Here is a 25674-nt window from a genome sequence, read left to right on the forward strand (position 1 = left end):
AAAACACTAATGAGCAAAACTTGCTTTCAAAAACTAGAGTAGTCTTGAATACTATATTTTTGTAAGACAAAAAGGTATGCAATGACACCAGAATAGCTCTGGAGTCATAATCCTAAACATCAATTTTGTAACGTTTTCGAAACAAACTTTAGTGTAACAAAACAAATTCTGATTTGTTTTCTACTGTTCTTATCTTGTAACATGCTAAATATGATTTGAAGCTCTTTCCTTTCATGTTCACTTGAACTAGTACTAATCCTCTTGATTTTACTTATTTTCTCACAAACAGACCTATCATACAATTGTCTTTAGGAATGGTGTACCAGACCCTGATTGGTGCCTATGTCACATTCTGTGTTTAAGGTCCATAACTTAGAAACTCTTTATCCTTTTTACTTTAATGAGCTAGGGGCAATAATATAGTACATGTATATGGTTTTCTAACTTATAGCCTAGACTTTACGGTCTAAAGTGCTTGTTTTTTCCTTGCAGATGTAGTCTTCAACTCTCTATATGGATTAATCACTATATTCTATGGTTGGATGAGCTCTTTGTAAAGTAGGTGCAGGGAGAGGTCTACCTAGGAATTCATTGGAACCACTTTTTTCACTTATATTCCAATATACAAGAGGAGTGGTTGTAACTTGTGACAAGCCGATATTTTTTACTTGAGGGTTGAGTATAACATAAATGAGTAAAAGAATACCCTCATATACTCACTTTACCTATATGTATAGGATAATATTCATAATCCTGTGTGAAAATTTATAGGAAGATGAAAATGTTCTTGGTAGCTAAAACTATATGCTATACTTGTTGGTTTTGTAGTTGATAAACTGGTTATTTTATGTGTAAAAGGGTTAAAGCATCTCAAGTGCTTTATTATTAATATGTCATTTATTTGCCGATAAAAAAGAACGATTCTCAAAATTATGATAGCAAAAAGGTTACTTGTTATAACAAGGAAAATTATGAGGTGATATCACCGACTAAAATGCTTTTACCACAAACTTGAGGCTTAAAGTCTAGACAAACCTATATTTACGAAAAGACACGCTAAAATTATCTCATATGATTATGCGTAGATAATTTTTATTATAAGCACTTGAAAAAAAGTAAAATAAATTGGATTGAATTTTTCCCATCAAATAAAATATTCTTATGCTTATCTAGAAGCCTTGAAATTATAGCCACATGCAACAATAAAACAAAAACAAAAAAAGAATTAAAAATTTCAAATGTACATAATATGCTAATGAAATATGATATATCAAATTGAATCCCAAAATATACTTACAATTATGAGAAATATTTTATCTCTTACAAAACTAACTAAACAAAACATAAAAATGAGAAGTGATTGCATTTCCTTGATCAGGGCCAAACATAAAAAAGTTATGCTTCTAAGAAAATACTAAACTAAACAATATTTACGAATTGATTTGTGTAGACTCTTTCTTTTCAAATTTCGAGCATTCAAAACTGGATAACTAACATAAATTCTAGTAATATATTATATCACATAACTTAGTTTAAATATAAATGTTCAACACCTAAATCAAAGTATATCTTGGCTTTTTGGCTAAGATCAAGTGTAGTATCAAAATCTTTTTCGCATGATAAAGGTCTTACATACCAAAAGAAAAATGTTTTCTTGTTGTAACTAGAATTGTTGGTAATTTATTTTATTGAATATACTTCTTTTGTTTTTTTCTTCCCCAGATGGATTACAAGCATACATAGAACAACCAAGTGGAAATATGAGTACCAATATACATCCCAAAGTGAAGATCAAAACCAAAATTTGAATCATCCACGTTTACAAATCGTTGGAGGATGCTTTTTATAACCCCTTTTGAGTCATCACAATTTCATTCTTAAAAGTTTAATTACTCAGATTGAGGCACACCAGAATAAAATTACCAAAATAACACTTTCTATCATAAGACTTTGCTTGATACAAGGGTTTATAAGACTTTACTATCACGAGAATATTTCATTTGTTATAAAACTTACTAAAGAGAAATACTTTTACTTTAAATCCTAGATTACAAAGTCCAATTTTTCCAGACTTAGTAGAGGATGTTAAAACATGAAAGAAATTCTCAATACACATAACAAGGAAACAAATGTTAGTAGATAACAATTTCATTCACCACCGAAAACCTACCATGCACATTGCTTAAGCGGTAAATAATTGCTTTTTTAAATTTTTATTTAGTAATTAATTCTTTTGTGTTGGTCTAGCCCTTTCAAAAAAGGGCTTTTTTTCGTTTCTATTTAGAAAATAAATATAGAGTGTTTGTCAAGCCATTTCTTTTAAAAATTAACCACTTTGGGCATGCCTTTTTAATTTTTTTATTTAATAATTATATTCTTTGCGTGATTGCAGCCTTTCCTATGAGGATTTTATTATTTTTATTTTATTATTATATTGTTTGAAGCTTTTTCTAAGTGGCTTACTTAATTTTTTAGTTAATATTTAATTGCTATGTGTGGTCCAACACTCTCTTACAATGATTTTTTGTTTTTATTTTTATTTTATTACATTATATAGTTGGTGAGGCCATTTTAAAACTATGGAGTGTTGTTTTAATCCACTCTTGTTATGATTTCTTCAATTTTTTATTTTTAGGTTAAAATATATATTTGGTCTCTATTTTGATTTAGTTTTGTCATTTTAGTAATATTATTTTTTTTTTCAATTTGGTCATTTTTCGTTAATGTCGTTCAAATAATTAACTATAATGAGAAGTGACTGTCTCGTGTCACTTCGTGGTTTTTTTATTTTTTTATTGTTTTAAATTTTTTCTTTTTTTTTTGGAAAAATGTCCATAGGTCAACCTAAAAGCATGTCAGGTGGCAGAATCAATATTTTATATTCGTTATTTTTGTTCAAAAATTGAACAATTTTGTCAATATCGAAAATTGATACCAAATTTAATTTTTATATAAAACTTATAATGATATTTTTATTAAAATTCATATTTTTATTAAATAATTTTTGTTTAGGGTTACAATTATTTTAAAATTAAAATGAAAATTTTATGGAGGACAACTAACATCATAGATCTAAAATTTTAAAATTAGTCCTTTATCATTGTTGTTCTTGTTGTTGACATGTGAAGCCAAGGTGGTATGCTTCTTGAAGCTTTGATGAAGATTTAATGAAGCCCTTTTGAACTATCTTGAAGCCATTACCATTACAATAAAGTCTACATTGATGAAGGAAAGAAGATTTTATGGTATACAGGGCGACATGGGTGATGTAGACTTTAAGGTGCTCGTCATGGTCGGTTTCGCTAGTATAGCGGTCCAGGGTGAAAGGTTCCCACTGGGCCGGAAGAGGGGTGTTGGCGATAAAGTCAGTGAAGGGGTGACGACGTCTAGGCTGGTGGGGAGGGAGCAGGTGAGGTGGGATGGGATGGTTGATCATAGCGGGGAAGCTGCAGGTGAGGTTGTGAGGGGGGATGTGGGTTGTCGGAAGGTGTTGTGGGTTGTATGGTGGAACATGTGTGGTGTGTAGGGTGGTGGGTATGTTGTAGGGGATCTGGGTGGTAGGGAGGGTAGCGGCAGGGGTTGGGGGTGCGGTGAGCCCTGGTTGAGTAGATGGGAAGTGAGGGGGATGGGTAGAGGGAATGGGTGTTTGTTGAGTGGTGGTGAAGGTGTGAGGAGTGGGGTTGTACTCGCTTTCTTCCTTTGTGGGCTGGAAGGCCGGAGACCTCGCAGCTTCAGAGGTTTCCTTGGCTTTTCCCTTCAGATTGGGATCAGCTTCGATCTTTCGCCTCAGGCAAGATTTCTCTTGTCGTAGCGCCTCCATCTCGTCAGTGCTGCGTTTCTTCAAATCTGCGAGTTCTTGTTGCATCTTTACTTGGCCGTCTAGGATGGCGGCCAGATCAGGGGTGATGCCAGCAGGTCCAGAGGGACCAGCATCCGCCTGCTTGTTCACTCCAGCTTTGCTACAGGTGGAAACCATCTTCAGAGAAAAACGGGTACTAAAGGTGTTCGTCTTGTGCCCCACGGTGGACGCCAATTGTTCCTGTAGAGAACAAATAAGATGAGTTAGGCACAAGCGTCACCTTCCCATGTAGTCCGCTATCTCCTCAGTTGGCCTCTTCCTGGTTGATACATGTCAGCTTGAACCCAAGAGGGGTTACCTGCAGAAGAGTCTCCGAAGCTCAAGTAAGTCAAAGCTCTCAGAAGGTCAAATCAGTGATTAATGAATGCGTACCTTTAATTATTAGGGTCCACGCGTATTTATAGAGCATTAATGATGTCTGATTACCTCATGGGTCGAGCCTTGACTTGGGCTCTAGCTTGGGCCATGAGTGGGCCTGGGCCCTAACCGAGGCCCTTAAGACCTATTAAACGTGGGGGCTTCTATTTTCACTAAGTTTGCTGGAGTAGCCGACCTGGACCGGCTACCTACCTTGACGGCTTATATTGGTTGCATGAGGTGTAGGTTATTCTTCTAGATGTATAGGTTAAAACCGGTACAAGTTAGGCTGACTCGGCCTAGGCTGAATACTTGGCTGCCTTGATATATGCATTGTTTACTTATTTGGTCGAGTTTGGCTAGGTGTGGTACAATGTTGATCAAGGCTTGAATGTGTGCTCTCCACATAGTTACATCATTAAGAAAGTGTATTTGAAGTTTGTAATTCAAATTGTAGACCTTGTACCATTAATTTGATGTATTTGGTCTTTTGTGTGTCTTTTAATCTGTTGAATGTTTTTTCAACAGGTTAAAATGTCTCTTTTAGTCTATTGAATGGTTTTTCAACAGATTAAAAGGTTGGTTGTAGTAGTCTTAAACTACAACAAATTCAATCAGTTGATTTATTTTTTAATTAACTAATTTCACTTAAGTCAAGTCTCAACCGATTTCACTTTTGGCTTGGTTTGAAGCTTTGAGAAAGTGGTTTGTGGTAGGCTGAGTTGTGCTACCACTGAGGTTTGATCTTTCTCAAGCTTTGTGTGTGTGCTTGGTGGTTTTCCAGATATGCAGAAGGTTTTTGCTGTGCTGGTGTGACTATTGTGTGATTCAAGAGTCTTTTGTGTGGTTTTTGCATATTTTGAAAGTGTAAAGGTGGATACTTTGTAAATCTTTTGAAATAGTACAAAGTCAAGCTCAAGATGCCTTATAAAACTGGATGTAGCTCAAGTTTAAGTGAACCAGTATAAAAATCTTATGATCTCACCTTTTCTCTAACCCTTCTCTCTTGCATATTCATTTAAAGTTTAAAGAACTTGTGTTTCAATAATCTTTTTCCTGTTCTTGCATGTTTTCATGACATCTGCAACATTGAGCATGTTTGAATAATCATTTAGAACCTGTCTTGATCATTCTTATGCATTGTTCCTGATTTAAAACAAGAATTTGCATTTCTGCATTTTTCCCAATATTTCACTCGACTGTTTTTCTGTTTCAATCGGTCGATTATATTATAACAAAATCTGTTTAGTAAAATCAATCGATTAACTCTGTTTTTGACCGATTGGAAGTGTACTATCCTGTAACTTTTGCATCCTAACTTGGTGATCCAATTGATTCAATTAAAGCTGGTTTTTAGCTTTCAAGGATAGCCTAAATTTTTAACTAGCCAATTCAACCCCCCCCCCCCCCCCCCCCCCCGTTCTTGGCATTTCAACCAATTCAAAACTAACACTTGTAACGTCCCATTTAAATAGATACATCTAATTGAATAAAACTTTGCATACTTAAAATATCTAAAGAGCACGGAGTTTAGGGTATGAAAGTTTACAGTTATCCAATCATCCCAACACTGGAAACAGAGGCACTACATTGCTTAGAACAAAATATAACAGTTCAACAATGGTTCAAAAGACTTGCCCATAATAGAGGATTTACAAAACTAAATAAAACATCTTCAAAGGTGGGCTTAATAGTGAGCCCAATACCCATCCATGATCATCAAGCTGCCACATCCCCATTATCACTGCGATTGCCACGGGTCCTCACATATGCTCACATCAATGAATTGATGATCATCGCAAAAGGAAAAAACCACACATAGGACATACAAGCAAAGAGGGTAAGTTAAAGTAAAAAGGTTTTTAACATACAATTAGCATAAAATTTAAAAGTCAAGAATACATATTAGTCATCCAAACATGTAATAGCAGACAATGCAAGACTCTAAGACTCAATTATCTAGATACATATAATCAGTTGAATTCACTGGATGCTTGCACTTTTGGTGGTGTCTACTGCTCTGCAGAGCCATTGCCAATGGGTTTCACCCTACCAAGCACAAGGTTAGCCTTCAAACATCTAAGACCATTATCTTGCCAAAGACTAGGGCCTTCTGCTACTCTCACCACTTGAGTCAGTACGCTCTACGTGAGACTAACTAACTCTTCAAGTTTAAGGATGCAATTTTTACTTGAATCCTTATTTAATTATATACTGAGGCACCACCACAAAACCTTACTAAGAGTTTCGTGGAATTACGTCCATTACTTAAGGCACCACCATGAGCGCCCACTAAGAGGGTCATGGGATTACATCCTTACATGAGGCACCACCATGAACTCTTACCACGAGGTTCATGGAGTTACGTCCATTAGATGAGGCACCACCATGAACTCTCACCACGAGGTTCATGAAATTACATCCATTAGATAAGGCACCACCATGAACTCTCACCACGAGGTTCATGGAATTACGTCCATTAGATGAGGCACCACCATGAGCTTTCACTAAGAGGGTCATGGAATTGCGTCCTACCCATACCTTATCCATGTTTCACCAACCAACCATAGATCTCTCATGGATACCAATCTCATGCCAATATATATAGATAACCAACCATCCAATCATATTTCATACCAAGCTCATACCAAACTCATCAATTCCAGCCTATACAATCATATATTACATACATATTCACATACTTCATACTTTAAATAGGGTACTCCAACCAATCATACAACCAACAACCAATAACATGGAAACACACAATCCTCTAAGCACACTACTATCAACCTCGCTCAAGCTAGTAGCTCTCGCTCAAGCGAGAGGGATCCCTCGCTCAAGCTAATACCCCTTGCCTGGGCGAGATTTCGAGCAGGGGGCACTTCGAGTTATTGATCACGCTAGCCCATCTCGCTCAGGCGAGATTGCTCTCGCTCAGGTAAGAGGCCTTCGCTCCTGCGACAACTCGAAATAGAGGAGGGGGCGAGCCACTGTTATTCCTGCTTAAGCGAGAGCTCCTTGCTTAGGTGAGAGCTTCTCGTTTGGGCGAGAGCTTCTCATTTGGGCGAAAGACACACTAGCCTAGGTGAGTTTTGTTGGCAAAAGCAATACAAGTCTAAATGCTGAAGCAATATTTTGATGATGCTAAAAGAAGCCTGAAAGCCATCTGGAAGACAACATGAAGACCATGTGTTGTTATGTTTAAAGTTATCTTGTAAAATGTAATTAGATTAGTTAGAATCAGTATTGTACAAGAAAATTCTGGTAGTTCTCAAAAAATCAAGGTGATAATCGATTATCACTTAGAATAATCGATTATCCTGAGCTGAACCAATTTTTTCAAGAAAGCACTGGAATAATCGATTATCACCTCTGATAATCGATTATCTGCTCAAAAATTTGTTTTTCATAAACCACACTGGAATAATCAATTATCAATGATAATCGATTATCTTGGTCAGTTGGGCGCGACTGTTCAGCTTTTTGACCTAATTTCTGGAACCCCTATTTAAGGAACCTCAGAGTTACTTCTCACTTACCTTTTTGAGAAGCTAGAGTACTAGTGTTATGACTGCAAAAGAGTTCTCTGAGTGTTCTCAATAAAAGCTTTGAAAAACCTAGTGTGGGTAGAGCGATAACTTTTCCTGAGAGGTGTTCTAGGAGATTGAGTGCTGCTGCTGTTGCTAGGAAAGCTAAGGTCAAGGTTCTCTATGTGATTCAGAGAAAGGTGTTCATCTCTTGTGTGATTCAAGAGAGGTGTTTTCTTTCTTTACACTCTTAATATCTGATTGTAAATTTGTTACTTGTTAGTGATTTAGTTAATCTCGTTTTTTAGAGATTAACAACTGGACGTAGGGTCTTTTGATCCGAACCAGTATAAATACTTGTGTTCGATCTTCTTCTCTATCTCTTTATTTCATCTATTATTATGTTTGAAGAAATTAATTATTGATTCAATTGATAAATTTTGAAAAATTTTAAAGTATTAATTTTATTACTTAAAACCAATTCACCCCCCTCTTGGTTTTTGTCCGCACGCTCAAACATTCCGTTGCGTGATACCAATAATTGGTATCAGAGCTTGCTTTGATAGTTATTCAAAAAATTTTGAAAATGGTTGGACAAAATCAAACCTTTGCTGAGGGTGCGTCTATCAACAGACCTCCTCTATTTACTGGTATCCTTTCTGGAAAGTTAGGATGCAATTTTTTTTGGAATCTGTTGATAGAGGTATTTGGGATGTTGTTTTAAATGGTCCATTTGTTCTTGTTAATATTGTAAATGATGTGCAGGAACCAAAGCCATTTTCGCAATGGACAGCAGACGAAAATAGACGTGCTCAGTATGATGTAAAAGCTAGAAATATAATTTCATCTGCCTTAACCTTATATGAGTTTTACAGGATCTCGGTATGCACCAGTGCACAAGAAATGTGGGAAATATTGCGTGTAACCCATGAAGGAACAGCCGATGTGAAAAGAGCATGCAAGAACTCCTTGATACAAGAATACGAATGTTTCGGATGCAGCAAGGAGAAACTATATATGATGTGCAGAAACGATTCACACATATCGTCAATCATCTCACAGGTCTAGGTAAAACTTTTGACACTAATGAATTAAATATAAAAGTTCTTAAATCCTTGAACAGGACTTGGCAGCCGAAGGTGACAGCCATCACAGAGTCACAAAACCTTGCGACAATGACGATGGCGGCTCTGTTTGGAAAGCTGAGAGAACATGAGCTTGAACTAGGCAGATTAAATGATGAAGAAGATATTGGAAGAAAGAAGAACATAGCCTTTGAAACCGAAGTGATTAAAGGCAAAAAGCAAAAGGAAGAAGAAGATTCGGATGATGATGAAAATCTTAGTCTTATGATTAAGAAATTTACAAAATTCATGAAGGCCAAAGGCAAAAATCAATTCAAGAGCAACAAGAAGGATAATCAAGGATCATCCTCAAATTTCAAATGCTACGGATGTGGAGAATTTGGACACGTCAAAGCTGATTGCCCAAATTCAAAGAAAAGTGAAGAAAAGAAGGGTAGAAAATTTTTCAAAAAGAAAGCATACATAGCTTGGGAAGACAATGCCTCAAGCTTATCAAATTCTAGTGATTCTGAAACTGAAGAAGCAAATCTATGTTTGATGGCTAATCATGATGATTCTGACAGTGAGGTAAATTCTACTTACCATGAAAATGACTATGATGATTTGTATGATGCTTTTCAACAATTACTTATTAAATCTAGTAAATTGGATACTGCTCATAAAAAGTTAAAATCTGATTTTAAAGATTTGCAAAGTAAATTTGAAAAATCTCTTGAAGAAAAAGAAATTTTGAAAAATAGAATTTCAAATTTAGAAAATAAAGAAACTGTTGAATGTGCTTCATGTAAAAGTTACATGTTTGATATATGTATTTTGGAAAAACATCTTGAAGATGCTTTAGAAAATAAAAACTGTGAAAAGTTTAAAATCAAGAAGAACCTAAATAAGACCAAGCATGCTCATAATCATAGTTTTAAAAATAAAACTAAAAGAACTCATAGAGTTTGGGTAGAAAAAGGAACATATCATTCTATGAATACATATGCATGTACTGCTACATGTTTTTATTTCATGAAAAAGGGTCATACTTCAAACAAATGCAATATCAAACATTTTGGTGTTCCTAATAAGAAATATCATTGGGTTCCTGTTCATAACTAGATATTTTTTCTAACCCCAAGGACCCAAACAAGTTGTTGGGGACCTAAATGAATTGTTTCCTTATTTTGCAGATGACTTCTAAATCCAGAAGATCAATGTAGTATCTTGACAGTGGTTGTTCAAGACACATGACTGGAGATAAAAAGAAGTTTAAGAACTTTAAAAAGAAGGAACAAGGATTTGTCACTTATGGGATAACAACAAAGGAAAAATACTTGGAACAGGTGATGTAGGAGAAGGAAATACTTTGGAGATCAAGGATGTACTATATGTGGAAGGACTAAAACACAATCTTCTCAGTATAAGCCAATTATGTGATAAAGGACTCAAAGTAATATTTGAGAGTGATTACTGCACTATTCATCAAAAGGACTCCAAAGAAATAGCCTTAAAAGGTATGAGACACAATAATATTTACTTGATTGATCTTGATAATGCATCATCTAGTGATATATCTTGTTTGGTTGTTAAAGAAGAAAATCCCTGGTTATGGCATAAACGAGCTGCTCATATTAACATGCAACAATTAAACAAACTGATTTCTAAAGAATTAGTAATTGGATTGCCTAAAATGAAGTTTGAAAAAGATAAACTATGTGATGCATGTCAAAAAGGAAAACAAGTAAAATCTTCATTTCATTCAAAAAATGTAATTTCTACATCAAAACCTTTAGAACTTTTGCATATGGATTTGTTTGGTCCTTCAAGGACAAAAAGCTTTGGAGGAAATTATTATGCTCTTGTTATTGTTGATGATTACTCACGATATACATGGACTTTCTTTCTCACAATAAAAAGTGAGGCATTTAAAGCTTTTAAAAAGTTTGCAAAAGCAGTTCAAAATGAAAAAGATTTGAAAATTAAAGTTTTAAGAAGTGATCATGGTGGAGAATTTCAAAATGAATTATTTGAAAACTTTTGTGAAGAAAACGAAATTATGCATAATTTTTCTGCACCTAGAACTCCTCAACAAAATGGAGTTGTAGAAAGGAAAAATAGATCTTTAGAAGAATTAGCTCGCACAATGTTGAACGAATATGATATGCCTAAATATTTTTGGGCTGATGCTGTGAGCACTGCTTGTTATGTATTAAATAGAATGCTCATTAGACCAATTTTAAAAGTTACCCCCTATGAATTATTTAAAGGAAGAAAGCCTAATGTAGCACATTTAAAAATATTTGGATGCAAATGCTTTGTTCTAAATAACGGAAAAGAAAATTTGGGTAAATTTGATTCTAAAGCTGATGAAGCTATTTTCTTAGGATATTCATTAACTAGTAAAGCCTATAGGATATTTAATAGAAGAACCTTGAATATGGAAGAATCTGTGCATGTTGTTTTTGATGAAATTGTGGACCTTAAGGAGAACCCTCTTGAGTTAAATAAAACAAATGCAGGTGATGAAGAATATTTCAAAGAAGTCCTTGATGAAATGTATCTAAATGAAAATCCACTGACTGAACCTGAAGATCTTGCCAAAAGCTGGAAATCACCTAGAGGATTATCTCTAGAAAATGTCATTGGAGATATATCAAATGGAGTTGTTACTAGAAATATGTCAAATTTTTGTATGACTGTTGCCTTTGTTTCACAGATAGAACCCAAAAGCGTAGACGAAGCTCTTCAAGATGATCAATGGTGCATAGCAATGCAAGAAGAGCTAAATCAATTTGAAAGGAATAAAGTTTGGGAACTCATTCCTAGGGATGATTCACACCAAGTCATAGGAACAAAATGGGTGTTCAGAAACAAGCTGGATGAGGATGGAAACATCACTAAAAATAAAGCCAGACTTGTAGCAAAGGGATACAGACAAGAAGAAGGTATAAACTATGATGAGACCTATGCTCCAGTTGCCAGGTTAGAAGCTATACGTTTACTTCTTGCCTATGCTTCTCTCATGAAATTCAAACTATATCAGATGGATGTCAAAAGTGCTTTTTTAAATGGATTTATAAAAGAAAATGTGTATGTTGAACAACCACCTGGCTTTGAAGACTATAAGTTTCCTAATCACATTTATAAATTAAATAAAGCATTGTATGGATTAAAACAAGCACCTAGATCTTGGTATGAACAATTAAGTACATTTTTGCTAGAAAATGATTTTGAAAGAGGTAAAATTGATTTAACTCTGTTTATTAAAAGAGTAAATGAGCATATTTTGCTAGTTCAAATTTATGTAGATGACATAATATTTGGGTCTACTGATAGTTCACTATGTAAAGGCTTTGCAAGCATAATGCAGGGAGAGTTTGAAATGTCAATGATGGGAGAATTGACATTCTTTTTGGGTCTTCAAATTAAGCAAATGGAAAATGGAACTTTCATTTCTCAATCTAAGTACTGTAAAGAAGTACTTAAGAAATTTGGAATGGATACTGCTAAGGAAGCAAGTACTCCTATGGGAACCTCCTGCTACTTAGACAAAGATGAATCAGGAATAGAGGTAAATCAAACTATGTTTAGAGGCATGATAGGTTCTTTGCTGTATCTTACTGTAAGTAGGCCTGATATTATGCAATCTGTATGTGTGTGTGCTCGTTTTCAAGCCAATCCAAAAGAATCACATCTTACTGCAGTAAAAAGAATTTTAAAATACTTAAAAGGAACTGCATGTTTTGGACTTTGGTATCCTTCAAGAGCATCTCCTAATTTGATAGGCTATTCAGATGCTAATTATGGTGGCTGTAAAATAGATAGAAAAAGTATCAGTGGTACCTATCACCTCCTAGGTAGTTCATTAGTCTCTTGGAACTCGAAGAAACAAGCCTGTGTGGCTTTGTCAACTACAGAGGCTGAATACATAGCAGCTGGAAACTGTTGTTCTCAAATTCTTTGGATGAAACAACAACTAGAAGACTATAATATCTTTCTAAATCACATACCTCTGAAATGTGATAATACCAGTGCTATTAATTTAACCAAAAATCCCATAATGCACTCTAGGACAAAGCACATTGAAATAAGACATCATTTCCTAAGAGATCACATTAATAAAGGAAATTGTGAGATAGAATACATAGATACAAAGCACCAACTAGCTGATATCTTTACCAAACCTTTAGTTAAAGATAGATTTTATGAACTAAGAAGAGACTTAGGCATATTAGAGATCTCTTAAATTGCCAAAAACTCAAAATCCTTAAAAATCCGAAAAATAGCGTCAATAATCGATTGTCAGACACTCTTAAAAATTTCCAAAGCATTCTGGAATAATCGATTATTTGGGAACATAATCGATTATCCTTAAACTTCTCAGCCTTAAAATTTAAAAATTGTTCTATAATAATCGATTATTTGGGGCAATAATCGATTATCCTTAATTCTGAGCCAAAAATCAAAAACTCACTGGAATAATCGATTATCACTTAGGATAATCGATTATCAGCTCGTCAGGATTCATATTTTGCCCAGAACATGAACCAATAATCGATTATCATTAGGATAATCGATTATTACACGTCATTGGACCAAATAATTTTTAAAAACTAGCCATTGTAACAGCTAGATTTGCATTAAAACGCGTGTATATGGCCGTTGGAGACTCTTCTCTATAAATATGAGCCATTTTTGTCACCAGAACACTTTTTCCTCTCCATCAACACTCAAAGTTTTCTCATTTTCTCAAAAACTCACAAAAGCTTCCCTCTCCTTTACTTCAACCATGGTTGAATCCTCTCGTAGAAAGATTCCTACACGCAGAAGGACTGCATCTCGTGCCTCTCAACCCTCAACTGCACCTCGAAGAACTTCCATTGAAGGATGGATTTCAGATGAAGAAAGACGATCTGAATTCATCACATTGTGGAAAGACAAACCCCTCATCACTCCAAAATTCATCCAGTCTCAATGGTTTGTAAATCGCCATTTCACAATTCAAAATTTTCTGGCTGAACAAGGTGTGAAATTCTTCACAGAGATGCAAGGCATCTACTACCCTGATTTGGTACGAGCCTTCTACTTCAATTACAAATTCAGAGATGGAGTTGGGTTCACAAAAGTGAAAGGTGTCGACATTATTCTAGATGATGATATTTGGGAAAATGTTGCACAATTTCTCATTCATGATGGCACATCCCAATCCTCACGGCTGGCATTGAAGGGTTCAACATAATTTTTGCATATAGATCCTTTATGCGACACCCAGATCAAGAAATTGGCCGTCAATTGCTAGCCGGACCTCTCAAAATCGATGAGCGTCTACTTCACTATCTCATCGTTTGGATTCTATGTCTACGTGGTACAAACCATGCACAGTGCAGTGAAGCAGATCTCATGATCATTTATGCTATGCTCAACCACATTCCTATCTATTGGCCAAGCATCATTCTTGACACCATGCTCAAAGCCAAAAGATTGCCTCAATATCCTCTCCCGTATTCCTTACTCATCTCTCGTATTTGTGAGTATAAAGGGGTGAATGTCTCTGATGAACAGTCTCATAAGACCACTACGGCAAACAAAATTGCGAAAAATTCCTTGAAGCAGATGAAATTTATTCCTTTTAGGAATACCTACATTCACAAGGATGATATGCCTCCCTCGGACAATGAAGAAGAAGAAAATCCTCCCACTGCTCTTATTCCTCCTGTTGACACAAATATTGGATCATCCAGTGGTGTTGGTGGCTCATCTTCTTCTTTAGAGGATCACATTTTAAATCTCAACCAGAGACTTGAAGAATTCTTTCTTCTCTCCACTCACAGACATGAAAAAGTCACTGGCTTAATTAGAGGATTAGATTCTAGAATCTCTAACTTAGAACATAAATTTGATAAATATGAGGACGATGATGACATGAGTTAAGACTTTTAAAAGTCTACATCATAGTCTATTTGTTTGCAATTGTAATATGTTTTTCCAGTTTTATTATTTTTTTCAATAAAAGTATATTTGTCTTGTTATTCTTTACTTATGCCTAATTGAGGGGGGCTTCTTTATTGAAACTTTTTTCATATGATCAAAACAGGGGGAGAAAAAGTTTAAAAGTTTAAACCAAACAATGCTACTAACAAATCTACTTGTAAGATATTTTGATTGCAGATACTTTAAACATATTGTTTTGATCATCATCAAAAAGGCGGAGATTGTTGGCAAAAGCAATACAAGTCTAAATGCTGAAGCAAGATTTTGATGATGCTAAAAGAAGCCTGAAAGCCATCTGGAAGACAACATGAAGACCATGTGTTGTTATGTTTAAAGCTATCTTGTAAAATGTAATTAGATTAGTTAGAATCAATATTGTACAAGAAAATTCTGGTAGTTCTCAAAAAATCAAGGTGATAATCGATTATCACTTAGAATAATCGATTATCCTGAGCTGAACCAATTTTTTCAAGAAAGCACTGGAATAATCATTATCACCTCTGATAATCGATTATCTGCTCAAAAATTTGTTTTTCATAAACCACACTGGAATAATCGATTATCACCAGTGATAATCGATTATCCTGGTCAGTTGGGCGCGACTGTTCAGCTTTTTGACCTAATTTCTAGAACCCCTATTTAAGGAACCTCAGAGTTACTTCTCACTTACCTTTTTGAGAAGCTAGAGTACTAGTGCTGTGACTGCAAAAGAGTTCTCTGAGTGTTCTCAATAGAAGCTTTGAAAAACCTAGTGTGGGTAGAGCGATAACTTTTCCTGAGAGGTGTTCTAGGAGATTGAGTGTTGCTGTTGTTGCTAGGAAAGCTAAGGTCAAGGTTCTCTGTGTGATTCAGAGAAAGGTGTTCATCTCTTGTGTGATTCAAGAGAGGTGTTTTCTTTCCTTACACTCTTAATATCTGATTGTAAATTTATTACTTGTTAGTGATTTAGTTAATCTCGTTTTTGAGAGATTAACAACTGGACGTAGGGTCTTTTGATCTGAACCAGTATAAATACTTGTGTTTGATCTTCTTCTCTGTCTCTTTATTTCATCTATTATTGTGTTTGAAGAAATTAATTATTGATTCAATTGATAAATTTTGGAAAAATTTTAAAGTATTAATTTTATTACTTAAAACCAATTCACCCCCCTCTTGGTTTTTGTCCGCACGCGCAAACATTCCGCTGCGCGATACCAACAAGTTTAACATGCCTCTCTTGTTTTCACGCGAGTAACACCAAAAAAATACAGTTCAAGATCGCAACCAGCTCAATTGACGCAACAAACTTCAACCAGACATTTGGAACATGAATCACACCAAAAAATAAGCAACATATCAGAAAACTTGAAAATCCTAACTTCCCTTACTTGGAAAAAGCTAGCAAAAGACCCGGACACCCAAACAATGGAGCATAACAGCTCTAGGAGCAGATTCGTGAACTGCAAAATATTAGTACCTGAACAAAACAAAGTTACTACGATGGACTCTAGCTGGAACCATGAAAGATAAGCTAGACATTAGAAAGCCTGAATCGAGAAACAACTTATGTGAGATAGAAAATGGGGTTGAGTCCACTTGAAGACAAATGAGCTCCAAACCCTAGCAGAGCTCTATTGAGGGAGAAAGGAGATGAGTAAATTGACTATTTTTTGGCAAAGTGGCAGAATGGAAAACAAATGAACAAAAAGGGGGTCTTTGGTATCCTATAGGCTAGCCCTTTGGCCCAACAGATGAGGCTAGGCCCCTTTTACTTTTAGGGCAGAAAAGAGGGTCTTATAGTTCTAATTTTAAACTAATTGTAAACCAAAATATTTAATAAAAATTTGAATTTTAATGAAAACATCATTATAACATTTATAGAAAAATTATATTTGATCTCAATTTGAAGTGGGAATAAATTGCTCCATTTAAAAAAATGGTATTAAATTAAATAAAAATTATCGAATATAGGGACCAAGTTGAACATAAAACATTGACTCTAACACATAGCACACCACTGGATTGACATTTGGACGTTATTTTAAAAATTAAAAAAGTAAAAAAAAATAAAAAAGATTATAAAAGATTATAAAATTAAAAAAAATTAAAATTAAAAAAAGCACGAAACATCACATGACAGTCTTTCTTCATAACCATTAATTATTTAAACGATGTTAATAAAAAAAGTTCAAATTGAACAAAATTGGCAAAAATTGGGACCTGATTGAAAAAAAAAATATTAGGACTAAAATGACAAAAATGAACAAAAAACGGGACCAAATGTGTATTTTAACCATATATTTTTATTGACGGTGAAACTAACACTATGATATTAATATTTTATCCCATACTACTTGTTATTCAATATATCTTTTGTGTTTTGTTTGGCCAAACATAACTAATATGTTTGAGAGTCGGATAAATCCACTCTAGAATTCTAATTTTTATGTTGTGGCTTGACTAACACAATTAGCTTCCATTTTTTTGGATTGTCACAATTTTTTCGTAGCTTTTTGTGTTGATTAGAACATAAAAAGGAAACAAAATAAACATGTGATGTGCAATATAATTGAATTATGCTTTTATTACATGTTTTTTAGTTGTTTCCTTATGAAGCAAAGAAAGAGTTTAAGGGCATTAAAGCTTTCCTTTAAGGCTTCTAGTTAAGAAATGCAATATGTGATCTACGTAGTTGACAAACATGATTGTAGAAAATCCAAAAAACGCAAGATTGAAGCCAATACCACCATTTCTAAGATATAAGATTCAAAATTCAAGTTGAAGAACACACAAGTTCATTATAGTTTTCTAGTATTCATATTTTCTAATTGTTCTTTGTAGATAAGTTAAACCTTTGTGATTCTTCACAACATGTTGTAACCCAATGAACTTAAACTACCCTATTTTAAATATTTCTTTGTCATATGCTTTGAAGTCCTTGTATAAGAAGGAGATTAAGACAAGATAACCAATAGTTGTTTTCATACTCATTGTAACTAAGTTTTGGTATTCGTTGTAATCATTGATTTGGTTAATGAAACCTTTTAAGAAGTTGTTTTAACCCATGAATTTGGGTGAGCTAGTATAGAATTGCTCTTTGTTGTTTTTGCTTTTCTTGTTCGGTAGAACATCTAGTCTAGTTTTAACAAGAAACGTCTAAGACTCTAATCAATCTCCTTGCTAGAGCTAGTTTTTCGAACAATAATAGAGAGATTACCTCATAATAAACAAGCAAAACGATTCAACATTAATAACCAGATGAAAATATTTATGCAAGACTTTGAATTAAAATTTCAAAGACTTAAAACATGGATCACTCTCCCAATCTCACGAACTCAACAAAGAAAAAGCTTGATTGATCCATCTAAATGTAGAGAGAGAATGAATTTGATTGCTCATAGATTGACACACTAACTAGGAACTCAAAGTTGCTTTCTCAGCAAGGCTTTGCACATTTTTGTCCTTTCCTTATGCTCTTTAGTTCCAAATGTTTGCCACTTCATCAAACGTCAACCCTTTTGGTCTCAGGCATCAAAAAGATCACAAAAATAACTACAATGACAGATACCCCGAAAAGAATCATGAAACTCTCACCAAGCCTTATGGCATCAACCACCAAGAGGAAGATGGTGGACATTATGACACTACAAATTTAGTTGACGGTCGCTGACATGCCACCACAACTCCCTATACTCTTGAGGATAAATCTCTGAGTTCACAATCCATGGCACAGGACCCATTCCTAGGGCATAGAAAAGAATATACAAAATCAAACCCAAGATATCAATCCATCCAAGTGTTTGACTTGCATTTCCATGTCCCATGAGGTAGCAAGTTGTGGAGAGAATGACCAACGAGAGAGTCATACCAAAAAAACTAGCAAGAGCGAGCACTTTAGCGGCCATCAATGTCAATGAGGTAGATGCCTAGAATTGTGGCTGCTGCATTCATGCCAAAAACAATCATGGAGAGGAACAAAGCTAATTGGTTTGATCTGAAGCCAGCCATCTGAATGATTATGGGGCTATAGTACATTATAATGCTAATACCACCAACTTGCTAAAATGCCTGAAGTCCACCCCCACAAATGAAGGCATATCTAATCTCTTTCTTCGTGAAAATATCACTATACTGCACTTTCACCTCACTATTGCATTCCTGCTCCAGGAGTTCTTCCAAAATTGTAGTCTCGTCCTCCAACCGGGGTTATGAGTAAATCTTAGAGAGAACACTTATTGCTTCCTCTTTCCTATTCTGTAATAATCAAATTCAAATTTATCTATTTATTAAAACAAGGGTTTAGATATGAAATCACAAAGTCTGTGATTTCTAATTAATTTCTAATCACAAACAATTTCCTTAAAAATTACCTTCATGTAAAGCCATCTTGGGGACTCTGGAAGAAAGGCCATGAGGACAAACTGAAGAACAGTTGGCAAACTTGCAACTCCAAGCATCCAACGCCATGTCCCAGAAACCTAGATTATTCAAAATAAAATATTCACAAACAGTTTAATCATAAACATTTATAATAAGGCAATAATTAAGGGACAATGAAGTATTTTGGTGAGGCCAAAATTAATGACATAGGAGAGAAATTGTCCAACAATAACCATAAGAGTATTTGCACTGACTAATCCTCCTCTTATTTCAGATTGTGATACTTCTGCAATGTAGACAAGAGCAGTGACAGAGGCAGCACCAACACCTAGCCCTACTGGAAAACGATCCGATATGATCATGTAAGGATTTGGTGCGGTAGCCATTACTATTGACCCTACGCCAAAGCATATGTCCACAATGATAGTAGCACTCTTACGTCCCAAATGATCATTAATCACACTGCCAATTGTAGCACCAAATATTGCACCAATCAATGCCATCCCAACAATCACATCCTATATCACAAAATCATCATTTTTATATGTTTCTTCTCCCAAAGCTAGCAAATTATATATATATATATATATATATATATATATATATATATATATATATATATATATATATATATATATATTGTTAGAGGAAGATGTGATATTTAGAAGAGAGAACTCAAATTTCCTTGATTGAAAATGCCAAGTACAACAAGGTATTTATAGGAGCTAATGGAGATATCTAGACTCATTTCTAGGAGCTTCTCTAATTAATGCTCCACTATGGAATTTTCTACATCCTTCACTAATTAGGACATTCTAGAATTTCTAGACCTTACTTAGGGAAACTAAGAAACTTCTAGATAATTCTTTATTTTAAATTATAATAACATTTCTCCCCCTTAATTTGAAATCTTCTTTTGCACACCAATCTTTGCTCTTAGCCTTTGAAAATCTTCAAACTTTAATGGCTTCGTGAAGATATCTGCAACTTGATCTTGAGTCTTGACATACTTGAGCTCCACTTCTTTTCTAGAAATACATTCTCTTATGAAATGATACCTTGTGTCTATATGCTTGCTTTGATCATGAAACACCGGATTCTTTGCTAGTGCTTGTGCAGACTTGTTATCTACGCATATCTCCATAGCTTCCACTTATGGTAAATGAAGTTCTTTCAATAATCTCCTTAGCCAAATCGCATGACAAGTGCATGAAGTTGCTGCCACATATTCTGACTCACATGTTGAAAGTGTGACAATGGGTTGTTTCTTTGAACTCCATGAGAAAGCACATCCTCCCATGAATAATATAAAGCCACTAGTGCACTTTCTATCATCGATATCTCCGGCATAATCACTATCACAAAATCCATGGAGTTTGAAATCATTAGAAAATGAATAAAATAACCCATAGTCAAGAGTACCTTTTAGATAGCGGAGTATCCTCTTAGCAACTTTCATATGAGTAGAAGTGGGAGTCTTCATGAATCGACTCACTACTCCAACCGCATACAAAATATCGGGCCTTGTACATGTTAAGTATCTCAAACTTCCCACAAGGCTTTTGAATAGAGTGGGATTCTTCTTTTCTCCATCTTCAAACTTGGATAGCTTTATCCCACTTTCCATGGGTGTATTCACTGGATTGCAATCAAACATTTTAAATTTCTTCAAGACCTCCTTTGCATAGCATTCTTGAGAAATGAAGATACCTTCCTCCAATTGCTTAACCTCTAGGCCCAAATAGTATGACATGAGCCCTAGGTCTGTCATCTCAAACTCATATGACATCACCTTCTTGAATTCTTCAAACAAGCTTGAATTGCTACCAGTGAATATAAGATCATCCACATAGAGACAAACAATCAAAATATCTTCATTATCAAAAGTTTTGATATAGAGAGCATACTTGTTAAGACATTGAACAAAGCCATTATCTTGGAAGTACTTGTCAATGCGACTATTCTATGCCCTTGGTGCTTGCTTTAATCCATACAAAGATCTCTTCAATTTTAGAACCTTATCTTCATGTCCTTCAACCACAAAGCCTGAAGGTTGCTCAATATGGACTTCTTCTTCTAGATAACCATTCAGGAACGCAGACTTCACATCAAGTTGATAAATCTTCCACTTCATTTGGGCCGTCAAAGAAATCAACAAACAGATCGTATCCATGCGAGCGACGGGTGCATAAACTTCATCATAGTCTACTCCATGCTTTTGCTTGTAGCCTTTTACAACTAGTCGTGCTTTGTATCTTTCCACCTCTCCACTAGCATTCTTCTTAGTCTTGTACACCCATTTCACTCCAATTGCTTCATGACCTTTGGGAATAGTTGTTAATTCCCAAGTGTCATTTTTCCCGATTGACTTGATCTCCTCTTCCATGGCAAGTCTCCACCTTTTATTTTTCACAGCTTCCTCAAAATTCAATGGCTCACAATCTATTTGAAGGCAATATAATTCTTCAAGATTACACGTGACTTCATCAGACCTCTCATAGATGTTACGTATGTCTCTTGTCTTCCTTGGCCTTTCGCTTGTACTTTCTTCTTCTGCATGAGATTCAACAGATGGGAGGGCGAATGAGGAGGAGTGACATCTTGAATTGCAGTTTCTTGATCTTCTTCCTCTTCTTCAAGATATGGAAGAAAATCGTACATCTTCTCTTCTTGAGCCTCCCAATTCCACACAGCTTCTTCATCAAATTCAACGTCATGACTTACTACCACTTTGCCATCGCTTGGATTGTATAATTTGTAGCCTTTAGATTGAGCATCATAGCCAACAAAGACATATTTGGCACTTCGATCATCGAGCTTGGATCTTTCTTGTTTCGGTACATGGGTGTAAGTTATACTCCCAAAGACATGCAAATGATTAGCACTAGGCTTCCTTCCACTCCATGCTTCTTGAGGTGTTTGATCTTTTAGATTGGACGTTGGGGAGCGGTTAGAGAAATAGACCGCACAAGAAACAGCTTCAGCCCAAAACTCCTTGGGCATATTTCTAGCTTTCAGCATGCTTCTGGCCATGTTGAGAATGGTTTTATTCTTCCTCTCGACTACTCCATTTTGTTGTGGCGATCTAGGAACAGTCAATGGACGACGAATTCCATGAGTTGCACAAAATTCATTGAACTCATTTGAAGTGAATTCTCCGCCACGATCAGATGTCAAAGCTTTGATTTCAAAGCCACTTTCTTTTTCAACAAGAGCTTTGAAACTCTTGAAAAAAGAAAATACTTCTGACTTTTATCTGAGAAAATACACCCACTTTTTTCTACTGAAATCATCAATGAAGAGTAAGAAATATTTATTCTTACTGAATGATGGTGGATCGATTGGACCACACACATCGGCATGTACAAGTTGAAGAGGCTTGGTTGCTCTTGAAGCAGCTACTTTCGGAAAGCTTTTCCTCGCATGCTTTCCAAGAAGACACGCTTCACACAATTGGTTGGGACTGTTGATTGCAGGCATCCCTTTCACCATCTCCTTTTCTCCCAAACTTTTAAGAGCTGCAAAGTTTAGGTGTCCAAACCTCATGTGCCGAAACCATGCTTTATCTTGCACGCTTACCTTCAAACACTTTGCTTCAATGGATTTTAAATTCAAGATAAACATTCTATTTCTTGACATAAGCACCTTAGCAATCAAATTTTCATTTTGATCTTTAAGCCAGAAACATTTATCTTTCATAAGGATCTCATATCCTTTTTCAAGAAGTTGACCTAAACTCCAAATATTGCTTTTTAATTTAGGCACATAATAAACATCATTGATCATCTTATGACTGCCATCTTTGGAAGAGATTAGGATTGTACCTTTTCCTTCAACTCGAACTTTGGACGAGTCTCCAAAGGACACATTTTCACTCACATTCTCATTAAGCTCCACAAACTTCTCCTTGTAGCCACACATGTGGTTACTAGCACCATTGTCCAAGTACCACGAACAATTGACATCTTTATCTTCACCTTTTAGGGTTAGCAACAAGGTTGACTCTTCTTCTTCATTAATAAGATTAGCTTTTTCCTCCATTTGTAACATTCAACTTTAGATTTTTCATACCTTCTTTTGTTTTGAGAATAGCCACGGCCTCTTCCTCTTGCTCTTCCACAGGCTCTTGATGATGAGAAACTCCTTTCTTCATTGTTTGAAGCATTGTTACCATTTCCTCTTCCTCCATATGCATGAACATGTTCTCTTTCTCCACGACCATGACCTCTTCCTCGTCCACGTCCTCGTTGACTCCTAAATCCTCCATTATTCTTCAAAGAAGCTTGAGCTTTAAGGGCTTGCTCCAATGGCTCTTCTTGTCTCCTTTTCATTCTTTCTTCATGAGCTTGTAGAGAACCTTCCAACTCTTCAAGACTCATGGAGTCAAGATCTTTAGATTCCTCAATCACACATACCACATAGTCGAACTTTGGAGTCAAGGAACGAAGGATCTTTTCCATCACACGAACATCCTCTATTTTATCTCGATATCTCTTCAATTGATTGACAATAACCTTTACTCTTGAGCAATAATCCGATATTGATTTAGATTCCTTCATCTTCAAAGCTTCAAAGTCACTCCTTAGTGATTGAAGTCTTATCTTCTTCACTTTGTCGAAGCCTTGGAGGGATTTTTCCAAGATCTCCCAAGCTTCCTTCGACGTAGTAGCATAGACAACTTTCTCGAATATGTGGTCATCCAAACATTGATGGATGAGAGTAAGGGCTTGTTGATCCTTCTTCCTTGTCTTCAACAAATTCTCCATCTCTTCTTGATATAAGCTTCCTTCATCTTGAGGCTCTTCATAGCCTTTTTGTACAATATCCCACGCACCTTGAAAGCCTAATAACGCTTTCATGCGAAGACACCATTTTTCATAATTCTCATTTGTAAGACGAGGAAATTGGAAGGTAGTATACCCATTGCTTGCCATCTCTCAACTCTCTCTCTCTTTTTCTTTTCTCTCAACACTCTTTTTTTCTCTCTTTCAACTCTCTAGATCAAACCTAGCTCTTGATACCACTTTGTTAGAGGAAAAGTTGATATTTAGAAAAGAGAACTCAAATTTTCCTTGATTGAAAATGCCAAGTACAACGAGGTATTTATAGGAGCTAATGGAGAGATCTAGACTCATTTCTAGGAGCTTCTCTAATTAATGCTCCACTATGGAATTTTCTACATCCTTCACTAATTAGTACATTCTAGAATTTCTAGACCTTACTTAGGGAAACTAAGAAACTTCTAGATAATTCTTTATTTCAAATTACAATAACTAATATATATATATATATATATATATATATATATTAACATGTTAATTAAATTTTAATAGTATATGACCTCATACTTGAAGAAAGCTACTATTCCTCACCACATTGACATCCTCTTTTATGTACAGAAGAGCACTTGACACCACGCCTGCATATTGAATTCATGCATGCACCAACATATAACGTAAGAAAATGTTGTTTTATGTACGTATATATATAGTAGTTAAATTAATTTCTTTGTTCATGCATGTAGCATAACTTTAGTATATGTATAATAATGATACACACTAGTATCGTAGCCGAATAGAATACCACCTAGGCCTGCGACGAAAGTGATTCCAACGATGTAAAGGTTCTGGAAAAGGGGGATTTCGGTTTCAAGATGCATGTCCAAGTAATTGGAGCTTCCTGCTTTCATTGATATGCCCATTTCAACTACCATTGTTGCGTTATTGTTGGAACAATAATTAATACTTTTGTCATTTTCAATTAATGAAGAACTAATTGGGGAATTGAATGGTAAAGTGATAATGATGATTGCACGAACATTTGTATACACCTTAAAGGAACCAAATTTGGAGAGTTGTTTAATTTTCGTAGAAAGTAGAGATGTATTAAGTTGTGAACAATAAACTACTCTGAAACGAAATATCAGTATTGTTGTGTTTGTGTTTTAGTTAATTATGTTTAGGTGGTTCCCTCATACCTCACTTCAACCATTTCCACCTCAAACATTCACTCTCATTCCTTTTATTACTAAACACTACTAAAAAAACTAATATTTCTTGCCAATTTTGTTTTGATTTTTTTAGGAAATACTTATAAATTTTGTTATGAAAAAAAAATGCAAGAAATTGTTGCCAATGTTTTTGTAAAATATTTTGTATAAAACACTTTTCGCAACAAATTTTGAAGAAAATATTTGCGAATTTTATAATTTTGTAAGAAATAATTATCCACAGAGAAATTATTTGTCAATTAAAATTCTTAGAAAAAATAGCAGGAAAAAGTATTTTTTTTGCAAATTATTTTAATAAATTTGTAAGAAAATTCTCATATAATATGAGAATTTTTAGTAGTGAAACTACATATTCCAACTATTCTGATTATTCAATATAACACCAATGATCTTCTTATTTAATATAATCTGAATTTCTTCATGATATTTTTTAAATAATTTAAGGAAGATCTCAATTCCTTAATAAAATTTGTTAAAAATTCTCCATTAAGCTTGAGACTT

The 25674-nt window shown here is 35.0% G+C and overlaps 1 protein-coding gene and 1 pseudogene across 1 annotated transcript; both read right to left on the reverse strand.

The window, feature by feature from the left end:
* Positions 1 to 18197: 18197 nt before the first annotated feature.
* On the reverse strand, positions 18198 to 24876 carry LOC114194950 (inositol transporter 1-like; annotated as a pseudogene).
* LOC146884224 (uncharacterized) lies at positions 23150 to 24097 on the reverse strand. Its single transcript, XM_085665620.1, has one exon. The coding sequence runs from the start codon at positions 24095 to 24097 to the stop codon at positions 23150 to 23152; it is 948 nt and encodes a 315-aa protein (XP_085521746.1).
* Positions 24877 to 25674: the final 798 nt, after the last annotated feature.

This window comes from Vigna unguiculata, chromosome 8 (genome assembly GCF_037176805.1).
Source record: "Vigna unguiculata cultivar grain cowpea cultivar isolate G323 ecotype 2 chromosome 8, ASM3717680v1, whole genome shotgun sequence".
In the NCBI taxonomy this organism is placed as follows: domain Eukaryota; kingdom Viridiplantae; phylum Streptophyta; class Magnoliopsida; order Fabales; family Fabaceae; genus Vigna; species Vigna unguiculata.

What these genes read in the sequence shown, in the direction of transcription:
- LOC146884224 (XM_085665620.1), bottom strand. Translation starts at nt 24,097, where the DNA reads ATGGCAAGCAATGGGTATACTACCTTCCAATTTCCTCGTCTTACAAAT.